Here is an 11,526-nt window from a genome sequence, read left to right on the forward strand (position 1 = left end):
AGAAATTGATGCTCGAGGATAGGGACAGATCTAGAAATTAAAATTAAAGAGGGCTTGACTTAATATAATGAATTATATATTATTATCCATATATATATATAATAATAATAATAATAATAAAAGTCATTTACACTATATCATTCAATAAAGTTTGTGTTCTACGAGATTTTAAAATATAAAATTCATCTATAATAGAATTTGTATCTATATCTTTACTTAAATCTCGTTCAATATAAAGTATCAAGCTATAGAGGTTAAGAAAATATAGAAGTTAAGAGACATTTGATGGCTGCAAGGTTCTCAAAATTTTCAGTGTAAGCATCTAGATGGGACAATATTATACTAAGAAAAGAGAGCTCATCAACTCTGGCCTTGACCAACCACTTAACTTGTATCAATATTTGAGGGATTACCAAGCCATGGATCCCTCTCCAAGATGATGATCCAAGGAGCCAAGGGCGCAAACCAACCCATTGTTGAGTCACTAAACTGTTGAGTACATCCTCAAGTTGTATCGAGCCATCAAGCTCACTTCTAACATGACCAACCCGAAGGAAACAACTACTGTGCTCATAGACTTGAAAAAATAATGGTGCAATCCTAAAGTTAAAAAGCCAAGCATCTTGTGATTCTTTTGTTTAAAACAGATAAATTGCCTTGATCCTTTTTCCATTATGGTTTATACTCCAACACAAGAATGTAAGTTTTGATTCAAAGATTAAAAAAAAAATCACACACACACACATCCTTGCTTTGCTCATTTACTATGATAAGAATTTTCATCAACATTTCAAATGCACATAGCAAGGATTAATATATATACAGTAAATATTGTATCTATCACAAAACTTATATAGCTATCATTGTTGAAATTTTACGCAGTTATCAATTTTAACAATAAAGATTGTTATCTCTATAAGGAAGACTTCAAACGATATACAAGTTCAATCAATCTCCCTGCTTTCTTCTTCCATTACTTCAAGACAAAATCTTTAAAATCACCGCATGATCCATGTAAATTTCCTCTTCAGGACCAGATAGAAATCTTACAATGAACTAACAATCAGGCATACAAACAAACACCTTTTCCACACTTCCAATTGCTCATTCAATCCGTTACCGATTGGAACAGATTGACAAAAAGATTTAAGCATGGGAACCTTCACTTTTCATGATTTCGTAGCAATAAAAAAAAAAGAAGAAAAGGAAAATTAAAGGTTTGAATTTTGAACTCACAAAATCGGCACCAAAAGAGAAGAGTGATGGAGAGCCATCTGGCGCAAATCATTCAACACTTCGCACCCTCTGATCCAATCTTTCGAGCTCAACTCGTCCAGCAACACCTGCTCAGTCATCGCAACACATCAGACCCAGAAAGCGTACCAAAAATTTTAAAATTTGAGATTTCGATCGACGACAGGACGAACCGCCATCTTCGATTCTAGATCAGCAAGGCCCGCGAGGTCCTCGGAAGGGACGTACTCCACAGACTGCTCTGGGGGCGACGCATTCGGTTCACGCGGGAGTTTGCGGCAACTCCACACTCGCTTAGGGCCAGAAAAAAACCTAAACCCCTAAAAAAAATTACAGGAAATAGGGCTGGGCTATAGCCCAGTACAACCCATAAGAAGATCCGTCTCTGCTCAAGGATATACGATGATGGTGAGGAAAAAGAACTTGATTCTGATACCAAGTTGATAGGAACTCATGTCCTATCTTGCGAAAAATCAAAGAAAAGAAATAAGATAGGAATAGGATGATCACTTCGAGGGGATCGACCTCTAATAATCAATAGAATTGATTAATCAAAATAATTTGTTCCATTGCTTATCCTCAAAAGATTACATAATGACTTTATATATAACCCTACGATAATACCAAGTCAATATAAAAATTATTAATAAATTTAATAACCTATTCAAAGGGTAATTATTTATAAATCTAATGATCTTATCTAAATTAATAACAAATCTAATAACATATTCTAAAAGATAATATTTTGAATGACTTATTTGAATAAGTCTATCTAGGAATTATATCAGAAAACTAGTTTTCCTTTTCTTCTTCTATTCTCTGTCTGCCACCAACGGCGCCCATTGGACCCCTCAGTTCTGCCATTGATTGGTTGTCGGAGGAAGCCATCACCGGAGAGGAGCCTCTGCCAAAGAGGAGCCTCTGTTGGAGTTGTTGCTAGAGAAGGCTCATTGCCGGAGCCACTACCGCGTCGATGCCAAAGATTGATGTTGTCAGAGAGGGATCGGCCTGGAAGCTTGTGAAGCTGTCGGAGCATGTATGTCGCTAACTGCTGGAGCTATTGTAGCTTTTGGTCGGAAGTTGACATCAATTGTTATCGTTGACCACCGGAGAAGCCGTGTGGGGTTAGCTACCGAAAGTTTGTGAAGCTTCCGAAAAATTTCCATTAACGTCAAAAAGATTCCAACCATTTATCCTAAATAGGCGGTCAAAGGGTGACCATCAAAAATTACATCGGGAATATGATTGTTGGTGATAGTTAAAAAGTCTCGAAAAATGATCGCGACAAACGTTGTTACGTATTTTTCAGAATTGAATTTTTCTCTCGAATCGATCGTTATTGATCATCGACTAGTACTGAAGACGATGACACGATTCGTGATTTCGGAAGCCGTCTGGACAAGAGCTTAGCGTGGATCACCAGTAGAGGCGAAACTTCGACAAGGACCACTCGATTGATGCCAACTTTGCTCAATGTCATCAATAAGGTACGCATAGAATATTTACTATTCTGTAAAATTTTAATTTTCAATCATGTCTTATACTCAGTTATTTCCTATATTACATACGTGTGTTGTGATAATTACTGTTAATTATTATTTTATTTTCACTGCACACGTTTACGAAATGTGTAAACACGCTCATTGCACCTGAACGATCCCAATATTTTCAATTAAAGAATCAGTACCAATCAGAATTGAATTTTAGAAAAATATTAAATATTTTATTTCTAAATGAACAAGAGCATCCAAACTTATCTAAACAAGAAATGAAAAATAAGTTCCGTCTAAATGATAATATTATAAATATATTTTTCAAATCCAAAATTATATTGGTTCTAGACAAAGTCTAAAAACACCTATAGTTTTTACTTTAACCCTTTTGCCATTACCCATATAAATGTATCTTTCATCATCATTTGACAATCGACTTTTTATACAATCTTGCACAGTGATACTTATGTGAGTAGTTGCTCTAAAATCTATCCATCAAGTGTCATTGGGTATAATAGCTAAAAAGTTCACTTCTAGATGCTACAATTTTACTACCATTACTCATATCATTGGTCATTTTACATGTAGTAAGTTTAGAGTCCAAAAACACTAGAATGTTATTATAATTGACGGATATCAAATATGTTATTAAAAGATAAAAGACAAATAATAAATGCTCACGTTATCAGCAAGAACATGCATATATATAATAGTAATATACTTAAATATATGCATATAAATGGGTCCTTATAAGATGTCAAATATAATATTACAATGATTAAATTTTAACTTGTTAGTGTCACTCTTTAATCTCAACTCAAGGCTACTGTAGTTAACCACACAATGTGCTTTCTTTTGGATCAACACATTATGTGCATGATTCTTAAATGTTACCAAATACAAGCTAGATTTGGTTATATGGACTATAACTCTAGCTCACTATTACTTTAATTAGCTGTATAGCATGTCTTCCTTTAGACCGACATATCATGTACATAATCCATATTATAACATATTTATAATGAATTACCTTAAATATATATCTGACCTAAGAATTACTTTTCTTTGGGTCAATTACTTTTAGTATAGATATATGTCTATTGATATAAAATATATTAAATCTATGTAATATTTTTTACTTTAGTGACAGTATTAGTTTAATTTAGTAACAAGTTGAGTAATAATCCTTTGTGCATAGGTTTTGCTTTAGCAATCGATTACTGCTTAATGGTAGTCAACCGCTAATAAACAATCGAACACCACAAGCGATTAACTAACCTTTCGTGCCCAACTTTATGGTCAACAGTCGATTGATGTAATACAACAATTGATTGATAGCTGTAGTCGAATCAATCAATCGATTACAAATTATTCTATTCTCAACTTCAAGGCTAATAGCCGACTGATACTTCATGGTAGTTGAGCCCACCAGTTGATCCAGAAAACTTTTGTACTCAATTTCGAGCTAAATAGTCGATTGGTACTTTATGATAGTTGATTGTCATAAACAGTCGAGTGCTCCAATCGACTAAGAAATCTTCGGTGTCCAATTTTACGCACAATAGCCAATTGCTACTATATAGCAATTGATTGGTAACTCCAATCGAGCCCCAGATCAACTATAAAACCTTGGGTTTGCCAATTCAGGCGTAATAGCCAATTGATCCATTATAGCAGTCGACTGTTGATGATTTTATCACGTTTTCAGTGATGGTTTTTACAAAAAAGTTGCGGTGATTTTTAGGAAACACCTTTCTTCGCAATTTAAGATCGTGAAGCACTTAAGATCCTAAATTTTCCTATACCAAAACTCAACAAATATGCATGTTTAAATACATTATATCAAAATCTAACAAGAAATATGCTAATACCACTTGCATTCAAACAAAAATCATCGAAAACTCACATCCTAATGCTGTAAAATCAATGACAACAAAACCTGTGGCTCTAATACCACTTGAAGGGATTTAACCCTCTTTAAGATTACGCTACCGCATATGAGTTGATAAAAGATTCAAGCAATCCAACACAGGATCTTGTCGGAGATTTACAATAAATATGCAAAATTATTGAAAGCAGAAGCATTAAAATACAATGATAAATTCATACATGAATCTAGAGACATCGACATCTTTATTGTCACTGAAAGAACTTGAAAATCAATGCAAATCAACCACAAGCCCTGATCATTTGTATGTGCGACGGTGATAGCTCCAAAATTTCGATCCGATGGGGAAAGCAAGATAGTCATCAAGGTTACCTCTTAATGAGTTCTACATGTATAAGTCCATATCAAATAATACAAACCCGCCATTAAAACATCAAATTAGATCATTTTAATGAATTTGTTTATAATAGTAAATCCAACTGTTACTAACATGTGAGGCTGTGAGCACATCTAATGGAGACTAAATTCAACACGTTGTATTTGACAAAGGAGTTTAGTAAAATTAAATATGACCTTTATAATTTCAAAATTCGCATCACTTTTCTCTACTATCATTGAGAATGCTAGATCTAACTCAAACGGTCATAAATAATATCATTTTTGATAATCTTGATTTTATCCAATTTATAATTCTATTTAAGATCTTCATTTTTGAATATTTTACTATAATCATCTATTTGCATCTAAGGTAAAAACAAAAAAAAGGTGATCGTTCCAATATCAATCTCTAGAGCAAGCCAATAAAATATTAACATTTGCATTAATCAAACTGTTCCCATTTCACTTATGTACAAAATATACAGCTTCAGTTGAGATCCATATCTTCTCCTTCGATTTCCAACCCACAAGAAATCGCCGCTACCATGAAAGCTTCCCTTTCAAGAAGCCCTTGCAGAGCCTCTTCCAAGCTTCGCGATCCAGTTCATGTGCATCGATGCTTCTCTTTGCTTCTTCAGCCTGGCAAGTCTGCAAAACAAGTGCATGTCCCTGAGCAAGCGAAATACATCTCGTTGCTTAAGTTTTTCAGTAGTAACCTGAATGAGGTTGCGTTGGAGCATGCGATCGACGAGGTGCAGGAAGATGTCTTTGTTGTACTCAGGGTGCCCTTGAATGCCCAATATATGATCTTCGTACCTGAACATCTCGATACCTGTCTTATCGGACCAAGCCAGGACCTCTGCTCGGGGAGGAAGTTGCAGTACCTGAACAATGACCAATGGCCAATTTAGCGAATGCCGAAATGATAAAGAAGAAACCAAGCCAAGCCATTGTTACTTCGTCGCGGTGGAATTCGATCACCGGAAGATGAGAGGGGATGTTGGGAGGAGCCTGCATATCGATGATGGTGTGAGAGGGGTGGATGCGAGTGACTCCGATGTCCCAACCTTTCTCCGCTCTTCCTGTCTTCCCGCCTAAAGCCCTGCTTAAAATCTGCCCAAACAATACATGAAATGAGAAGATGCTAAGAGAAGAGAAGAAGAATAAATAAAGAAACAGAGGATCGTCCACCTGGTGGCCGAAGCAGACGCCGAGGACCTTCTTCTTCTTGGCGTCGAGCGCCTTGAGGAAGGCGACGAGGCTCTGGATCCACGGGTCGTCTCCTTGGGCGTCATTGCAGCTCCCGGTGATCACGAACCCGTCGTAGGCGTCCGCCTCGGCGGCCGTCGGCAGCTCGCCGTGGGCGGCGCGGTAGACGTGCCACGTCTCGCCTTCCTCCCCCAGCAGCCCGACGAAGACCTTTAAGTACCCACCGTACGCCTTCTGCACGTACTCCGATTCTTCGGCGCACAGCAGCACCGCGAACTTCCTCCGCCTCTCTTCCTCTTGCTTCTCCGCCGCCGCTGCTGCTTCCGCCGCGTCTCCGTTCGCTCCTCCCATCTCCGTTGTCGCTAAAGATATCTTTTTTTGAGGGGGAATGGAGTGGGAGGAGGATGGGAATGACGGATTTGCTCTCAAAATCCTCCTTTTGAGGAAGAAGAAGCGTGGAGGAATGATGGGAGAGCGGAGGACGGGGATAGGAAGCCTTTTATAGGGCGGAAAAGAAACATTGAGTGGAGTGGTGTTGCTTGTTTTGATCCAATTTATTTCATATAATTACATTTCAACCGCTCAAAATTTACATACCTTTTCGAAATTTATTCTCTATTATTTTCTTCAAAAAATGAGGAGGAAATATATGTTAAAAAAATGCTCTTTGTTTTCATTATTATTATTAGAAGGTATCTTATTTTATATATATATATATATAACGATATTTTATATTTTTAAAGTAAAAATACTCAAAATTACTAAATAAGTATACTAAAAATATTCTAACACTAGTCAAAATACTTAAATATTAATTAAAATTACTCTAATTTAATTAAAAATATTTCAATTTAATTAAAATGAGTTAAATATTATAGAATAATTTTAATTAAAATTGTTGTTGATGCAATTAACCTTAGGTCAAGATTGACTAGGTTTGATCAAACTTGGTTTGACTCGAATTGAATTTCGACATTTGATCAATATATTAATGAGATATCAAGTAGGTCAAGGTTGATCAAATATTTGACGATGAAGAAGAGTCAAGTCCAGATTGACTGGATACTTGACAAGATGAGAAATCCAAATGGATCATGGTTGACTGGACATTTGGCATGCAAGAGAAAGTCCAGGTGGATCATGGAGGATCACACGCTTGACACGGGATAGAAAGTCCAAGTGAATTATGAAGGATTAGACACTTGGCATGAGAGGTCAAGGTTGATCGGATATTATGCAACGGAAAATCTTGACATATCAAGGGTGATCATATGTTAAGCAAAGGAAGTCTTGGTAAGTTGAGGTCAACGAGATACCAAGCAAGACGTGATTTCAATCTTAAAAAGACTGAAATTAGGATTAGCAATCGATTGCCAAGGAGTAGCAATTGATTGGTAAACCCCAAAAAGGAGATTTGTTGCTTGAGCAATCAATTGCCGAGATGCATTAATCAGTTGGTAAACCATAAATCTCTTCTTCAACAAAAGGTGGATCCATCACTTCAACCGCCCCACACGGTCGGCCTCACGACCATCTGTGAGGAGGTAAATCGGGAAATTATGGAGGAGGACATTCGTCGAGATTTGACCCTTGCCCACTTCAGCAAATTTGCTCCAGTAACCAATCAATCATGCCCCGGGGTGGTAAACCATAAATCACAAATTTTGAGATTTGCTGTGTGATCAATCAATTGATGAGGTTTATCAATTGATTCACAAGCACAACAATCGATTGCTAAGGTTTGACAATTGACTTCTCGAAAGTGGCAAGTGAACAGAAGGTTTCAGAATCAATTGACCAATTTGACTTGGAGCTGCCAATCGATTGACGATTGGTGCAAATGATTGGTTAAGTAAAAAAGAGCTATTTTGTAAGTTTAAATGGTTAGATTTGACATGACAATCGATTGGTGAAGATAAATAATCAATTGGTATGCGAAAATCAACCCGAGCAATAACCTTAAAAGAGGATTTTGAGGTGAAACCATGTCTATTTTTAAGAAGTTGGAGACAAAGTAACTGATTTCTCACCATCTAAAAGCAACAAGCAAGCTTTCAAAGCAAAGATTTCATATGTAAAATTTATTTACTTTTATTTACTTTTGTATTTATATCTTGTTATGTTTTTGTGAGAATAAGTTATAAGAGACTTTTCCGCCTTCAGAATGTATCTAAGAAAAAAAGGATAGTGAGAATTGTCGTTAGGACTAGGCTATGGATATAGTCACCTTAGGAGGTAGGGAATCAAGTAAAATCGTCGTATTCGCGTCGTGTTGTCGATTTTTATTTTAAATTTTCGCTATGCATTTAAACGACAAGCATGAAATCAACGACAAAACGATTGAAGCTATTCGCCTCTTGCTAGCTCGCATGAGTCCTAATAAGTGGTATCAAAGCGAGACCGTTCTACATCGGACTAATCGCCGGAAGAAGCAAGACCTCGAGGAAGAAGAAGGAGCTACATTTTTGGAGCCTCCACTATCAACAAGTCTCCGGATTGATCATCCAAAAAGCTCGAGGTTGAAATGAATCTCCGAGATAAATTTGAATACGATATTGAAGTACTTCCATCATTTGGATTTAGAGGTATTTGATCAATGTACACTACAACAAACTTGACTTTCCGCAGAACGTCATTAACGGCACACAATTATAGTGTGCTGTTAATAATAATTTTTACAGCGCACATAATCAAGTGCGCTGCGGATTATTTTATCTTACTAAATGTAGATGATGTAGGGTTTCATTTGGTAGATATCAATAATTGATTTATTTAATGGAGGGATTTGAAGGCTTAATAGATGCGGAAAGTAATGAAAAACTTCTGAAGGCTTAATAGATAGTAATGAAAAACTTCTTTAGAAAAAAGAAATGAAGTGAAGAGCAACTCTAAAAATTAAAAATAAATAATAAAGTAATTAAAATTTTGATTAATTTAATTCTTAACAATATTTTACGTGGAACAGGTACGTATCAAGAATTGAATGGAGTGGGAGGAGGGATGGCAATTACATGTTCGCTCTCAAAATCCTCCTTTTGAGGAAGAAGAAGCGTGGAGGAATGGAGAAGCGAGAGCGGAGGAAAGGCATGGGAAGCTTTTTATTAGGCGGAAAAGAAACATTGAGTGCAGTGGCGTTGCTTGTTTTGATCCAATTTATTTCACATAATTACATTTCAACCGCTCAAAATTTACATACCTTTTACTGAAAAAATTCGGACACTAGTCAAAAATACTTAAATGTTAATTAAAATTACTCTAATTTAATTAAAAATAATTCAATTTAATTAAAATAAGTTAAATATTATAGTGCAATAGATCTCAAGATAAAGTTAACTAGATTAATTAAGTTCGATTTGACTTGAATTGGATCTTGATGTTTGATTAATATATTAGTTAGATGTCAAATAAGTCAAAATTGACTGAATACTTGGCGATTAAAAAGAATCAAGTGGGTCCAAACTGACTTGATACTTAACTAGACAAGAAGTTTAAGTAGGTTACGGTTGATCGGACATTTAATATGAAAGAGGAAGTTTAGGTGGGTCATGAAGAACTGTACACTTGACACGAGACAGAAATTTTAAATGGATCATGGAGGACTGTACACTTGGCACAATATAAAAAAGTCCAAGTGAATCATGAGAGATCAGATACTTGGTAAAAAATAGAAAATTTAAATAAGTCATAATTGATCGGATACTTGACGATGAAAGAAGTCCTAACATGTCATAATTGATTGGATATTAAGTATGAGACTAGAATGTTACTTAGAATGCATGAATTATGGAATAAAATAAAATTGTAAACACTTATAGTGGATATTGCTGTTCCTTATTGATCTGTCTTATGATGCTTAGTTTGAAGGATGATTAGAGAAGTCAATTGAAAAGTCTTTCTAATTCCACAAATTAAATTCCTCTTTTGAAACTTGAATGTTCTCCTCCCAAAATGATGCACTCTCCACACAAGAACAGAGTTCTCACTACTCTCCGCAAGCCGCACACCTCCAGAAGTTGGACGAACCCTTTAATAAAGGGGAAATAGTGGGGTTAAGGGGATGTGGAGGCAACTGCATTGCAGTTGCAACTATAGTGCAGTCCCCCATTGCTAACATAGAAATCCAAATAGGTCAAGAAAAATCAGATGTATAGTAATGACGAAGTCCCGATAGGTCAAGGTTGATCGGATATCGGGCAATGAAATTCTCGATAGATCAAGGGTGATAATATATTGAGCAAAGGAAGTCTTGTTAGGTTGAGATCAATCAGATACCAAGTAAGATGCGATTTCAGCCTTGAAAAGGCTGAATTTAGGGTTAACAATTGATTAGTAAACCCTATTACTGATTGAACAAACGATTGCTAAGATGCAGTAATCAATTGGTAAACCCTGAACCTCGAATTTTGAGGTTTGCTGCGTGATCAATCGATTGATAAGGTTCATCAATCAATTGGTAAGCACAACAATCGAATGCTAGGGGTTCAACAATTGATTGCTAGCTTGACAGTGACCAGTGAACAGAAGACTTCAGAATCGATTGGTTCGTTCGATTAGGGGATGCCAATCGATTAGTCAAGTAAATAAGAGCCATTTTGTCAGTTTAAACGGTTGAAATTGACGTGACAATCAATTGGTGAAGGTAAGCAATTGATTGGTAGGAAAAAATCAGCTCGAGCAACATCTTTTAAAAGAGAGTTTTGAGGTAAATTGATGATGTTGATTCTTGAGAAGTTGGAGACGAAGTGTTGTTGTATTTTTCACCATCAAGAGACTATTCAAAGCAACAAGTAAGCTTCCAAAGCAAAGATTTCATATGTAAAGTTTATTTTATTTTCATTTATTTTTGTATTTGTATCTTGTTGTGTTCTTGTAAGAACATATTGTAAAAGGCTTCTCCATCTCCAAAATCTGCCTCTAGAAGGTATCTAAGAAGAAGAAGGATAGTGAGAATAGATACTCATTAAGACTAGACCTTAGATGTAGCCACTTTGAGAGGTGGTGAACCAAGTAAAATCGTCGTGTTCATGTCGTGTTGTTGAGTATTGTTTCAAGTTTCTGTTGTGCATTCAAACGATAAGCACGAAATCAATGGCAAAGCGATTGAAGTTATTCACCCCCTCTAGCTCACACAAGTCCTAACAAGTGATATCAGAGCAAGACTGCTCTTCATTAGACTAACCACCGAAAGAAGCAAGACCTAGAGGAAGAAGAAGGAGCTACATTTTTTGAGCCCTCCAATATCAGCAAGTCTTCAGATTGATCATCTAAAGAGCTCAAGGTTGAAATGGATCTCTGAGATATATT

General features: G+C 36.1%; 1 protein-coding gene across 1 annotated transcript; it reads right to left on the minus strand.

Moving 5' to 3' along the window:
• Positions 1–5,553: 5,553 nt before the first annotated feature.
• On the minus strand, positions 5,554–6,573 carry LOC141822511 (gamma-glutamyl peptidase 5-like). Its single transcript, XM_074709957.1, has 4 exons — positions 6,205–6,573; positions 5,971–6,126; positions 5,730–5,897; positions 5,554–5,661 (listed from the first exon to the last, which is right to left on the minus strand). The coding sequence occupies exons 1-4, from the start codon at positions 6,571–6,573 to the stop codon at positions 5,554–5,556; spliced, it is 801 nt and encodes a 266-aa protein (XP_074566058.1).
• Between the last annotated feature and the right edge of the window lie 4,953 nt (positions 6,574–11,526).

The sequence above is a fragment of the Curcuma longa genome, chromosome 2 (assembly GCF_044706935.1).
Source record: "Curcuma longa cultivar G26 ecotype Majalengka, Jawa Barat chromosome 2, ITB_CL_G26_1.1, whole genome shotgun sequence".
NCBI lineage: Eukaryota > Viridiplantae > Streptophyta > Magnoliopsida > Zingiberales > Zingiberaceae > Curcuma > Curcuma longa.